Source organism: Neodiprion pinetum, chromosome 1 (assembly GCF_021155775.2).
Source record: "Neodiprion pinetum isolate iyNeoPine1 chromosome 1, iyNeoPine1.2, whole genome shotgun sequence".
Classification (NCBI taxonomy): Eukaryota; Metazoa; Arthropoda; class Insecta; order Hymenoptera; family Diprionidae; genus Neodiprion; species Neodiprion pinetum.
In genome coordinates, this window is record NC_060232.1 from 35,311,177 (window position 1) to 35,325,879 (window position 14,703).

Below are 14,703 nucleotides of genomic sequence, written 5' to 3' on the forward strand. Positions count from 1 at the left end.
TTACTCTTTGACCAAGTTGATCCTTGAGAGTGTTTATCCAACGTTCCTGGCTTGTTAATTATTTAGGCTGCCAATTAGGCGGGCGGGCCCCTTCTCATCGGCTCTAGTTTCTTAACTATGTAAACTATCCACCACATGGTTAAGACGTCCTTCGATAAGACCGGCTCGCGTTCCTTCCGCAAACCGGGTAACGGATCCTTCAAACCACGCGCCGTCTACCACTGCGCGCAACCGGTATAAGTTCAGTTCAGGTGTGTTGTATCCACCCTCGTCTACGGGCGCATAGGCACAACCAAAATTGTATGGATATACACGTGTAAGTGCGTGCTGTTGTGTACAGTCTGCCTTTGGCAGTCCTCGCTGGGTTATTCGCGGGTAGGTTGCAGGGCAGAGAGAGGCGAGGTAGGGAGAGAATGCCGCGGAAGGCAAGCGAAAATTAATCCGCACCAACGATTTATTATATGAAAGGTGTTATTAATAACGAATATCGTACGTATACAACGTAAGGGAAGGAACCCTCTCGCCTCGTAGGTACACGACCTTCTTCCCTGTTCCAAGACCTGTGTCGTCCTGCCTAAACAACTCCCGGAAGCACCGCGAGGAATATCCGAGCTGGGAAAATCCGGTCTTTATTGGACGTCACAGATTATTGACTCTGTCTTTAATTTTAAGCTATACCCCAGAGCGGCCTTGTACGCAGTCAACCCACCTACTTCCTTCCTTCCTTCCGTTCTCTTACCCGCCCACGGCTCGGCTTTTTTTTTCATCCATCCTGCTCTCCTTCACGTCCGCATTGTCGGCTCACGTATTAACGACGAAATTAACGCGGACTGAACACAGTTCGCTCGATACTCCTGCATGCAAGTGTTGCTCCACCGATGGGTTGGGAACTCCGATTCTCGATGACGTGAAAGAAAATTTCTCTTCCCCATTGAACCAACCCCACTTCGAAAATTTCGACCCTACACCATCCACCTGGCAAATGAACGTACGCATTCGTTCTCGACCGCAGCGAAACTGTTTCGCAGGTGCATGTTTCTGCGACCTTCTGTAAAGATTCATGTAGGTACGGACTGTGGTAAATCCTGCGGCAAGGAGTAAGGCACGTTCTTCCACCTCTGCAGCAGGATCCGCCGCCTACACGAGTAGCAGGTACTCTATTTACTTTGAGGTGCATATGTTATGCCCGTAGCACGTCGCGTCTGGGTAACACGTTCCTAAACAGAGCTGAACATGATAAAATGAATATCGATGCCAATCTCACGGCTTGGAGATGGTCGATTTGGGAGAAACGAGTGACAGTCAGTCAGCCCGAAGTTTCGCTCGCGAAATGATACACATCTGCACGTTTCAAGTTTGAGCGTCAATGATCGTGCTTTTACGTCTCCCCGGGAACGTGTCGTGGTTTCGGAAGAGGAGCGGCTGTGTTTGTCGAGCTAAGTGACACTAATTGAAAGTTCAATGCTGGCATATTGATTACAGTCTGGGACACATGATACAGTGTAAATGCACCGCGGAAACTCAATCTCATTCTTGCTTAATTTATCCTCTCCCGCATTCCGGCAAACTTTGTACGTATCCGTCGACGTATTACGTCGCAAACTCGCGCCTCGTTCTCCACTGACAAACTACGCCCGTTCTATCTGACTTCAACGGGTTGAATCATTCGGCAAACCGAGCACGAACGCGTAAAAGTTTTGAATATGTATTAGCCGAGTATTTCTATTCGGTTACAGGTTGAATTTGTTTGAATCAGCACCTCCGGGACCGCAGGGATGGGTTTCGGAGCAAAAACGGAAGGACGCGTCGGTCATATTATGCAGTGCAAAACTACCTTAAATATGAAAATCGCGAAATTCCCGCCCGGCATCGAGCACGGTAATATTTCGCGGTTTGTGGTAAATCTTCATTTCTCTTGGCGCACCCACCTTACGGTAGGTACCTTATTCCCTCTGTATACCGGGATGTGCCGAAATCTCATTATTATCCCGAAGAGCGAGGCGCGCGCGGGAGTTTATTAATTCGAGCCTGTGCACGTAGGCGCGTTCAGACTCCGTGAAGGGATTTTAAAAATCACCTAGCTCTGTGTACCCACCAGCGTCCGTCGCGAGCTTCGAGCTACTCCTTGAGATTACACTGTAGATCCGCGGCTTGTACACACAGTGTCATAAAGCCCTGGGATACACAATACTTGTGTACCGTATACCAGTTACATCTACTCATGATTCGCGGTGTGAAACCGGCGTTTGAATTACGCGGGCAATTGAAGGTGTTCGTAAAACGTCGTTACGACCGCCTCCAGCGACCGACTATCCGCAACTTTTTCTTACTCGCTACTTTTATAGAGCTGTAACTAGTTTTCACGTGGCATACATAATGCACTCAACCAATTCGACTGTACGGGAGGCAAGATTTCAAAACAACTTCTCCGGAATTCATCCCCGGCCTTCGGTCTCTCACCTAGCGTCCCACTGCCGTGGCACTCGTTTCGTGTGTCTGCGTTCTTGCACTATGCTCTTATACGTACCTACCATACCACTTTTATAGTTTTATTTTTAGTTTTTATTTACTGGCTCACTCCATTATCATGATATTCTGGTTTTGCTCCGCGCTGTTACTCCCAGGTGACTTTGTTCCGGCGAATAACAAACACTTTTCCCTTTGTCTCCTTCTCTCTGGGCTTTCGCATTCGCTTTTTCTTCTACTTCTCCGTCTTCTTCATCTTCTTCTTTTTCTTCTTTTCCCTGTTTCTCTGCGTCGAGTTTGCTTTTAGCCACCTCTACATTTTTCTCCTCTCCATCTTTGCTGCTCCGTTATATAAAGGCACACGGTTATTCAAACCGCGTAAATCTAAAAGGCTGTAGCAAGGTGTGCAATTGTAATGGGATATGCCTTGTTTGATCTTTCAGATTCAAACTAAGGGACGCTTGTGCAAACCGGCCGCAGCGCGCCCTTGTGAAGGCCGCGATGCCCGTGGCAGAGATGAGGATAAATGGTTGATTAACATTTATCCGACGATGTCGGCCGGAGTTTAGCCGGCTTCATAACTTGAGGGTAAGCTTTCTCAAGGAGGAAATTAATCCTTCAGCCTCATCCTGAATCCGTCCGCGTCTCTCACTCCCTCTCTCTCTCTCTCTCTCTCTCTCTTCCTCTATCTCTTCCTCCCCCTCTGCAGTTCTCTCTTTCTCTCTCACTCTCTCTCTCTCACGAGCTCTCCTGGCTCACCCCAATCCTTATCCCGCCTGTCCTCACCTCACTCACCGGCTACCTCTCAATTTGAACAAACACCCCGCGCCTGTACATAATAGGTATAGGTCCCGTGGTATTTGCCCTCGAACTGACCGTGTGGAATGTAACCCAAGGGGACGTTGTAGGTGGGGAAAATTACTATAATAGGCCTCTCACTCGGCTGCTGCGGGGCCGAGAAAGAGAAGAAAGCTCGCCAAAAATTAAGCCAAACTATTAAAACCGTGAGTAACGTACCAAGAACATGTATAAAAAGCTGATTCATCGTTGATCAAACGGCGAATGGTTAAGCAGGTAACGTCAATTAAACATACAAAGTCGAAGAGTTTCTTGCATCCCAAAAGTTAATAAATCACAATTATCAGTCACATCGACGTCACATGCAAAGCCAGAGAGGGAAATTGAAACAGCAATTTGTTGGATCCAGAAAAATAATTTGTTTGAATGCAAATGTCTCAGGAAAATTCATTAGATCGATTAAAAAATTGCATGCGACTAAATTCGAATCGTTGATTCGAGTTTACAAGAGAATACACAGAGTTCATTGAAATATTGTATATATAATCTTTTGAAGCTTCTAAAACATCAAACCTTATTACGCGTATCGCATAGGAATATTCCTGTCAAATTGTACTGAAATGAATAATATTTTCTGGGTGTGTTCCTTGCTAATGAGGCAATTGTTTCGTGTGATAATCAGCCTGCAAGAACTGTAAAGTACCGTGTAAAAAGTATGAATTAGTAAAAAGAAACGAGGAATAATGATCGTTAAGTACTCTTTGATTTGAATTAGCGGCTTGTTGACTAAGAGGATTGCAAATGAATTCGTAAAATTACGAGCTCTCCGACAAAATGTTGCGAGTCGAGTGAAATTACTCGTGACGTAAGATTCGTGGAATCAGAGAAAACAGCTGCTTGTTCACCGGGAAGAACTGCACACAAGGCAACGCGGCGTAAACGTTGGGAAATAAGTGCGTTAAAGCTATAGCGATAAATTTGACCTTGATATAAAAACACTTTGGCGTAATCAAAGCCGAGCGTCGAGAGGTTAGAAGCCCTTGGCTCCGGAAAAAGCTCACAATCAGAGTGGGAGTGTAAATAGCAAGGGGCAGCAGAAACGAGAAAGCGGATTCGAGTATGGAGGAAGGAAACGCGAGTGAAACACGCGATCTCGATCTCTCAACATCCCTCGGCGTCCCTCCTCCCCCCTCCGCGTCATCCCGCCTTGGGGAGTCGAGATACAAGGCAAAGCCACGTAAAAGTCACACAATTATACGAGATTAAAGATACGCTCTTTGGGATCGGACGGACCTCGTCCCGCGCACCGGTCTTCAGCCAATAGGACTATAAGGAACCCGAGCGGAAGCCGGGGAAAAAAATCAGGATAAAAAGCAGAATAAGACATCCTGGCAACCTCCGGTGGATTTCGGCCCGGAGGCTAAGAAAGACCTCTTATCTTCGCCTTCTCAGGAAATTAAAAGGACCACCGGACGGCCCAGTCCCAAGGTGATTAAAACCATGTCTTATTGATGGAACTATAATCGAGGTACTCAGTTCTGCGTTGTGCGAAAAAAATAAATAAAACAATGTATATATATATATATTGAAAGACCAAAAAAAACGGGCGCATTGCTTCCTCCCGGTTCTTTGAAAAGCGCGTTCTCGCCGCGAGTGCCGGAGTGCTATTTGTAGTTCGGCTTTCAAAGGGCCAGCAGTCCCTGCTGAGGAGTCGGAGAGAGAAGAGAGAGAGGGAGGGAGAAAGAGCAGACGAACCTGCAGAGTCGGTACAAACAGCTGCAGGGAGCTAGTAGTAAAACCCACGGTATGTCCCGGCACCCCAACGGCACTGGGTACAAACATCGAGAGGACGACGCGTGCACGGAGACAAAGGATCCTATTTCAAATTAAAGACGCCACGTACTACCCCCCATTAACTCCACGCGGATTATCGCGCTTTGTTTAGCCAGAGTCTGCGGTTATCGTCGCGGCTTTTTGCGTCTCCCGCTTAGCGACCCGCGATAACTTGTGTAATCCCCCCTTTCTCTATAACCAAATACGATTTAGACTTAGTCTTATCATCCACGCGTGTGACAAATACGAGACGTTGCATAGGGCGTGACGAGCACTGATGTCTTCAAACTGAGCCGGAGGTCTTTCACTTCGTTCGCTAACTTTTGGGTAAACGAGTAGTTGATTCAACGTTTTTGAACGAAATGTGGCTACCGCGTCGCTGCCTTCAAGACGCGATGAATTCGAATGAACCCAGGTACGGAGACTGCGACTTCGTCCAATGTATTAGCGGCTTCCAACCCACCAGGTGTACACCTGACGTCAAGCAGGGTTGAACTCTCGTTGGATAGATGAGCGGAGGGAGCGAGGGAGCCTCAAGTTGCGTGGAAAATATCGTTTGGACTGATTTTAGTGGTTGTCTGACGTGCGGGTGAGGCTAGAACCCGAGACGATCATCGGGAGGACCCTTCTTCTGTCGTAGACGAGTTCCAAAGCGACGGGCTGGGAGTTTCCATGTCCGCGATGGCCGCAAATTCCCCGGGGGGTGTAAACCACCATCCTGATAGCAATATTAAACTTACGAAATGCCGATGCCTGGGGCTGAGGAGAATTTCCTCGACAGTTTCGCTGTCTCTCCTCCACGCGGGCTGCTTTTCGTGGGTATACATAATACCGACTTGTACCGGTGCGGTGGTAAACGAGCTGTTGTACTACCAACACCGGCGAAACGCAAGTGCGACGAAGTCGCGGTGCTACTTCCGTCTGTGTGCGAACTTTTCCACAGACCTGGGAAACCTCTGCATCCATCGCCGGAGAACCTGGACCGAAGTGCAAACCGTAGCGTACCTTCTTCCACAACCGCCTTACCGCGAAGCTGGAGGAACATGGCCACAATATTAAACGGCATAAAGCGCTTGACTTGGTGGAAGCATTTGTAAATACGGCATAGATATGTACGCAGAGATAAACATAAGGGCGAACGGGTTTTGGTAAACAAACAAAAGTAAGTACTTGTCCCTCGGGGGGGAAGTGAATGGTTGCAGTGGGTACAATACCACCGATCTGCACCCAACCATGCGCGTATACATCGAAATAGAAGTTGGCAGTTTGTCTTTTAGATATATATATATATGGGGCATTCCACTTCAAAGAAACGGGCATCGGCCTGACCTCCTGGGAGTTCTGATGTCCAATGTAATTTTTGGTTTGTTTCGGTCAAAAATAATACCTGCAAGTTTTTCCAAATTTTTCCGCTATTTTGTAAATATGTGGGGACCTCGCGAAGTGAGGAAATATTCTTGACACGAATGTGAACATTTTTAAATTCCGTGAAACTTTTTGCAAAATCAAAAACTCGAAAACACATCTTTTTATCACGATTCAAAAATGTAATGAAAATAATAAAAAAAAAAATTTAATTCATTTTATTGCATAAATAGCGGTTTCTTGTAGTGAAAAACAAACTGAAAATTAACTTTGTCATGGTGCAATTCGCTTTTCTTTTTCTTCAAGAGTAAAACAAAGGAAATGATGCTCAATTCGAAGAAAAATAATAATAACTCCTGCAACAGGAACCTTGAATAAAATACATTATTTATTTAGGGAAATTACGGAATTATGGTTCTTCGAATTCATCATCGTTTCCTTCGTTTTATCCTTGAGACAGAAAAATTATCAAATTTTACCAGAATGGAGTTTTTTTTCTTTACTAAAAGAAACCATCATTAAAATTGAATTCCAAGAACTTTTCATTTTGATAACAGAATATCAAAAAAAAAAGTCATTAGCCTTCTCATCCCATTTTGAAACCATGACATAAAAATGTGTTTTCAAATGTTTGATTTTACGACAGAGGTTGATTTTAAAAATGTTCATCTCCATGCCAAGGATATTTTCTCACTTCATGAGATCGCCACAGTTTTACAAAATGGCAGAAAAAAAATTCGTAAAATTAGAAGTATAAGTAAGTGAGTAAGTAATATATAGAATAGCGATCTGATCCAATTAAAAAGTTTACAATTCTCGCGGTGGGAAACCGTGTTATACTTTTCTCTCAGAGCCCCTGCAACTTGCCTCGAGCTCTTTTAATATAAATTGACAAACAATACGCATTACCTGAGACAATACGAATGGATTTTCGTAAAATCTTGAAAATATCTTACACCGAATTTCGAAAGTTAGCTTGTTCCTTGCGATTAGGTTGTATTCTCAATCAACTTCCGCCGGCTGTGATTGCAAAATTAAACACTCGGTGCTCAGGCTTGTTTTTGGCGAATCGACGACAGTTTAAATCAGGTGTAAACCAGATTTCAGCAAATCCAAAATCTTTTCTCAAATCGTTTATATCTCAGCTTGTATTATTCGAATCAGTTCACGTTCATTTTTGTAACATATATCTAGCAGGTACGTCGTTTCGTTGGCATCGACTGTAACATCATTGGTTCAATCAACCTTGCCGGCGATTTTTCAAACGGTATTTTCTCATCTCCTATCTCTTGATCCAGACTGTGGTTCCGATTCATCTTGAAGCCTGCAGCAGGTCTCGGTTTCAGATTCGTTCCTTTAAGAGCTTGTCCTCGATTCGGTAATCACATTTTTATTTTCAATCGAGGCCGAGAATAGGGTGGGATAGAACGAAAAGTACAATGAGCCGGAGAACCGGAAGAACCGAGGGACGCGCGGTGACAAAGAAGGTGAATTTCATCGGGCGATAGTCGAGCCGCCGGGTGAGAAATCTGATTGTAAAGAACACCTAAAGCCAACACCTCAATTTATCCAGGGGGTTAGCTAGCCGCGATCTCCTCCTCCAGCTTCTTCCGGCTGGTGTACCTCGACGGTTTTCAGCGGTGCACGAGGAGAAGCAGCAGCAGCATCTCGAAACCCTATTTCTCTCTTTTATTATTTCTCTCTCAAAGAAATATCGCGACTATTTCAATTTTCGCTGATATTGGCGAGCGATAGACGCGGCGCACCGCCCGAGGCACATATCCCAGTCGGCTATCCTTTATTTTATCCTTCGTCCTTTATTGTCTGAGTGAGGTGCGCGCATTCCACCTCGTCCCGCTCCTTCCCTTCCCTTCTTCCTTTTTTCTCCCCCTCGCTTCCGCCAGTCGTACTAATACCATGAGCGTGTGACACGCACCATCAAAGATGTCCGACACAGTCTTAAACTTTCTCTCTCTCTCTCTCTCTCTCTCTCTCTCTCTCTCTATCTCACTCTCACACGAAGACAATATCGGCCTGTGCATGTGCTGTTTACGATCCGAGATGATCGACGATTCTCTCTATTCTATCCCATATCCATCCTTATCAATTCCTCGCCGTTTTGTCGGACGAAACAAAATTCAATTTATTGAGTTGGAATTCTGAACTTTGACAACTCTCGTTATTTCGTTATTACACGTTGTTGATGTTCTATGTTTTCTTACAACTTTCCACCGCTTTCTACAATTCTTCCCTCCCCTCTCTGAGCCTATCATCTTCCGATTCTCGGCTAATGCGTATATCGGCTTCTGTCATCAAAAATCGACTCCAGAACACTTTGCGATAAATGTTTTATCGCGATCTCCGGCGATCTTCGGAAGTACAAAAATCGAGTCGGAATCGCCACCTGGACTCTGACTCTAAAAAGAGACAGCATCAAAATTGCATGTATAATTCTACCGAACCACCTACGGAATTGTCAATCGTTTTTACATAAATTATAATCGAGTGTCAGTTTGATTGAAATTGTTTGCTCGATACGCCGTGATGTACATTCCGACCAGAGATCCGGCACGAAACAGCTGCGCAGTAATTTAGTTTGAAAACTTTTTTAATACAATGAAATTTATGCGTTCAAATGAATTCGTCGTAAAGTCCCGTTGATGCTATGAATGTAAAATGTTGTATTTACTGATCGGCGCGCGAGTGTTGAAACCGACTCTTACAATTAATCACAGTTAATTTCGGACTGATTACAACCTCTGCAGCCAACAGAGAAATGGAACGAGTCGAGACAGCTTAATTTTATTCCTTGAATACAGAAATTGCTCATCAATCATAAAAAGTAAGACGTACCCATAATACATCGGGCGGAATATCCCGAGAGATTTGATTGACTATATTATAGTCTTCTCAAATGTATAATGATGAAATGTAAAAGTCGTTATTTGTGAGGCGGCATCTCTCACAGTTAGATTAGGTATATACCTAATATAGTACACCCACAGTCACACCGTCAATGAGAAAGCTGTCTTCCCAAAGTATATCAGGATCAACGCCAGCTTCAATCTTATACGTCTTTTGTTCCGAAATAATTACTCGGAGAAAGTACCATTTCATCAGGATGACAAGTTACAAAGTGCCGGTATTGTGATTTCGCAAAAGTTAACGCTGTTGTTTATTCATCGTTACTGAGGAAATTTTCGAAAAAATTATAGAGAATTTCGATTTTTAAATATAGCGCGAATTTTGAAAACATGCACGGAAAAATATGTAACGTAGATTTTACATCTGTTGTGACGAATATATTGACAGTACGTTTTCGGTGTCAGATCAACATCAACTATGATAGATCTATGTAAGCATATTGTAACTCTTACTATTGCTTTCGTAACTCTCATCATCGGTTTTGTGCTACCTCAATTGTTGTAGATTTAACACCAAAAAAGCGCTGTCCATATATTCACCACAGGAGATGTAAATTCTACATTTTCGAACTTTGTACGCAACCGTGACGTAGAAGAAGTAAAATATGGGTGGGGGTAAAAATGTAAAATTACAAAGTAGTAGTGTCGCTGTATCGAATTTCCGGAGATGTGAAAATCTATTTCACAGGGTTTCAAAAACGTTGATATAAAGTCGAAACGTAGAAAGGTTAAAGTATCAAAATCGGAAATATAGAATCGTCATAATGTTTAAGATCATTACAGCAAATCGAAACACACAATTGTTAGAATCGGGTCGTTGGATGTAAAAAAAAAATCAATTTTTTATTTGGGTATAAAGTAGAGATACATAAAGCAACCAAATGGCATTTTCTTATCTTTCGCCAAAAAAGATGACTGCGAATGTTACACGCAATTTGATTTCTCTGACTTTGTAATATTTATAGTTTTAATTTCAAATGTTCTGTGTGTACTTCAATTAATTATTGATTGATAAAAAAAAAAAGATGCGACATCTCATTCTTTTTATTTCATCTGCCTAAATACTCGTTCAAATACAAAATTTCTTCGTTCAAAGATCCGATTTTGACGATTGTACGCCTGTTTCAATTTTTCGTACTTTGATCTTTCTACATTTTAACTTTTCTATACATTTCGGATTTCTACGATATAAAAATTCTGTAAAACAAGTTTTAGCGTTTTTGAAAATAACTCGATTCTATTGTGTGACCGTTGAATTTTCAGGGTTTCATACCTCAAAAGGAAAAAACGAAACCCTTGCAGGATCACTTTGTTGTTCGTCCGTCTGTCACTCTGTCAAGACTCTCTCTCTCAGGAACGGGTAGTGGTATCAATTTGAAATTAATATCAAATACTACGGTCTAGGTTAACTTGAAATTGTAAAAAATTCAATCAAAAAAGATACGGTCATTTATGTCACATATTTTTATACTCGCAAGCTCACTCATCAAAACCTGTAGGTTACTTCCCGTTGACCTAGAATCATAAAATTTGGCGAGAAGGAACGCCTCACGGTACAAGTAAAAGAAAAGGTCCGAAAATAGTTAATTCGTATAGTTACGTGACATAAAAAAAAAGTAATAATTAAGTTTGTACGGAACCCTCTGGCGGCGAGTCCTACTCGCACTTGTCCGATTTTTTCTTCCCAATCTTTCTCATACAGTCTCATCTCCACCCGAAAATCCCGAACATCGAACGAACGATTCGCGGTACCGGCAGGGGGAGGCGGGTCGGAGGAAAAAAAACCGGATGAGATTCGGCAGGGCGAGAGGGACGCAGTACAGGTGTGTTCATAAATCTCGTCCCTAACCTACCCCAAACAGCCGGACGGCACGCTTTCCGACGTCTGTGCATCAGGGTGAAAGGCGGAGGGCGCGAAGCGCGCGCCGATTACCGCGGGCGTCGCGACGCGTTGCGCGCGCCAAAATTCGCTCTCCCGGGGGGTGAGGAGGAGAGAGAGAGAGCGGGAGAGAGCGAGAGAGAGAGAGAGGGAGAGGGCAGCGATTCTGTCAGAGACGCGCTACAGTCGTGCCGCGCCACCCCTGGGAGTGAGACCGCGTGCGAAAGGCTCGGGAAACACTTGCGAATTCGCAACGCGTAAAAGTTGCGAAAATCAAGTGGGAATTCGCGCTGTGTCGAACGTACGGAGAGCAGATTAAAGCAAATGTCTTCAGTCAGTGCGGGGTCGTTGTAGCCATGCAGCGTTGTTGACGCCCCGGTAGATCATCGATCTTCCCTCCGCGGAATCAATCGCACGTGGGAAAAAGTTCTATGGGGGTAAGTACCTGCCTCGAAGCTTTAATATTTGATACATGTACACGCACGCATGAAAGCACACAAGCACACAAAATACCGAACGCGTAACGTGGATGAGAACTGCGTGCGAATATATGCTTGGAGATAACGAGCTTGCGGGCAACTTATACGGCCTCTGTGATAATATCGTACTATCGCGAGCTTTTCCCCCCCGACCAATTTCAACCCCTCTGAAAATGACAAACGCTTAGCGACTGGGAGCAATATTAGAGCCGGAGTTCAAGTTTTTACGTTCTTCGTTTTATTGGGTGTTTATTTTTTCTTGCCGCGTAGTGCAGTTGGTAGGAAATTCATGCGGTGGGAAATTCGCGAGGGAGACGTGAATTCGGTACTCGTTTTGCGAAAACACGTACTTAGGAAAATGTGAATTTTTATACTCACCGAAAAGCTTGATACATCGACACCGTTTAAATCAAGTGAGAAACTTTTTTCAAGCATACCTTGTAACGTACAGTGAGATATTCATTCAACCGAATTGTTCAAGGGTCAAAGAAGCTCATCATAATAACATCAACATCAACCGGGTAAGCCGATTAATTCTCTCGTTATAGCATCGGAATCGCTTGCCATTCAATTTCGACGCGACGGATCGAACAAAACCGCCTTTTCTCGTCAATGGAAGGATTTTCTACACTATCATCGTTGGTCATATTTCTCGTTGCTGACGTTTCTTTCGACTGCGATTTTCTTTCTGTTCCCCTTTTTCTGTATACTCGTGAAATGTGATAGATCGGCAATTGGTGGAACGTATGAAAAGGATTATAAAAACTCCGTTTCCTCCTCTCCACGCTCTGATACATCGACCTGCCACGTGCCGATTCTGCCGAGGAGCGTACATGAAATGAAAAAGTTTTATGTAGCGTACAAAGAGAAGAAAAAATACCGCGAGGTGAAGAACACAAAAATTTCGTCTCGTTTCTGGCTATCGAGATAAGAGTCATCCTTCTTTTCACACAAGCTTTTGAAGTCACTAACGTTGACGCGAATGAAAAATTATCGTTTTTTAATTCAAGGATAACTTGGAAGAAGTTTCAAGTTTTCAAAATATAACTAGTACAATATTTTTTTATATAATGCTTTTTCTAAATCCCAGACAATCGCAACATACTTGCAAAATTACGATCATTCCAAAAAACAACAGGTTACGTTAACGTTATGTGTAGGTATACCAACTTGAACGTCACGCATCTTTTATCGCGACGCCCCACACAATGCCGGATTTTATTCTTAACCCCGACTTTTCCCTGTCGCGTTGTCGGTGCCTGGCTATAACAGAGCCTGGGAGAACAATTCTATCGTTTGGACAAACGCCAATGACTGCAGGGGAGCTTAATCGGCGAAAGAACCTGTTGACAAGCTCGGAAAGTGCTGCGGCGGTTTGTTAAACGCACACTCGACTACGGAGCCTCGTGCACAACGAACAAAAACAACGAGGATGCAGCTGAATTGATCGGGAATCACGCCTCGGTGAAGTGCTTCGACCGCACGGCGTCAAAAATCGGAGAACACTGTCACAAAACACGGGAAAAATCACTGCGGACGGTTTTCCGGCTGACGCGAATAACTCGCGACTGTTGAAACGTATTTGAACGGCGGTTAAACAGCAGGAAGCCGTTTTTCGAGGCCGATTAATAACGATTCAAAAGCATTTCGGAAACCAAAAGCTGTGCGAGAAATGTTTCGCATTTGGATAAAGTAGAATAATAATAATAATCGACTTGAAGTAATAATTCATTGCGCACGAACCGTGAATAAATTGTATAATTCAAGCAATTGGACGTACGTGTGTTTCAACATTTTCTCATTTCTTCATTTGTCTCTATTTCTGTAATCAAGTTTAAAAAAAACGAAGAACGCACTTTCAACGTTGCGAAAATATCGTAATCAACACATGGCTGATTTGCCGACGCGAAATTTTTTCGCGACTTTGTCCTGACTCGTGAACTCGCAGGTGATGATTTTCTGATTACACATACATCCAGATTTTTCAGAATTCCAGCTTTGTATAACAACCGTGATTAATTGCTGTACAATCAATGTGAACTCGATGGTATCGCGATTCGAGTAGTTATTATAAAAGAAAACCGTGACGTTGATCCGATTTTGCGAATCACTTATTCGCGCATAGAAAATGAAACGTTTCATCTCCGCAAAGTATAAAAAAAGTCTCCTTCACCTGGTATGCCTCGCGAATGCAAAAATTTCTATTTTTCCCTCGTGTTCGACCTTCTCGAAGCCAGATGAGATTCGCGTTATTAAGGAAAAACGATGCATAACTTTGGTGACTCCATGTATACGGGCCTATCCCTGTTCTTCACTGAACAAAAGGTCCTCTCTTATCCTTCTTCTTTTCTTTTCCCCGTCAGTCAGTGAGACGCTGCGAAATTTACGCGGATTCGTCGTGTCGTATACAATCGAGACACGTGACGAGACACCTTCGACTTTTATCATTCCTGATTGGCACCCGTCGGCTTTACAAAGTGTGAACGTATATTTTTAGCCGTACCGAAAACACAATGACCGTTTGATTTAATCTCGACATTTCCACCCACGCACCGTGTGTTCGTCCTGTACGATTTCTTGCGATGGTCGATCCTCGTTTCCGTAGTACAATTGATTTTTGGAAAGAATCGGAAATACGGGGTAGAGGAGCCTGGAAATAAATTGATGTTTTGTATTGGTAAAACAATACTTTACCAATACATTACATACGAGGTCGAAAATATCGATCTTTCATATATAAATTCTAAGTTCATACTAAAGGCAAGTATTTTTTAGAGGGAAGTTAAATCGGTTACGCTGAGAGAAAGTAAATATTTTCAGATTTCATTGTGACGGAAATATTTCACTTGAATAAGAATTTGTTCAATGATTCATTTGTCATTGGCGAGAAGAATTTATTTCGTTAGATCGAAGTTTGTTTAAGATTTGTATTAGAATAGATTTTCTCTCAGAGTGCGAA

General features: G+C 43.3%; 2 protein-coding genes across 6 annotated transcripts in view; one reads left to right on the top strand and one right to left on the bottom strand.

Moving 5' to 3' along the window:
- Nucleotides 1-14,703, bottom strand: part of LOC124210846 (luciferin 4-monooxygenase) — a 73,611-nt gene that overhangs the window by 24,056 nt on the left and 34,852 nt on the right. The gene's annotated exons all lie outside the window — the stretch shown is intronic.
- Nucleotides 1-14,703, top strand: part of LOC124224833 (lachesin-like) — a 287,180-nt gene that overhangs the window by 20,995 nt on the left and 251,482 nt on the right. For 2 of the 5 annotated variants that reach the window (XR_011176709.1, XM_046637038.2), the window contains exon 1: nucleotides 11,466-11,702. The exons of 2 other annotated variants lie outside the window; for them this stretch is intronic. Coding sequence is in view for 1 of the 3 variants with exons in the window: in XM_046637038.2 (XP_046492994.1) it covers nucleotides 11,697-11,702 (6 nt within the window). In the remaining 2 variants the exon portion in view is untranslated. Of the gene's footprint in view, nucleotides 1-2,909; nucleotides 3,055-11,465; nucleotides 11,703-14,703 lie in introns of those variants that run through there. One more of the 5 variants, XM_069134568.1, reaches the window with a different exon arrangement.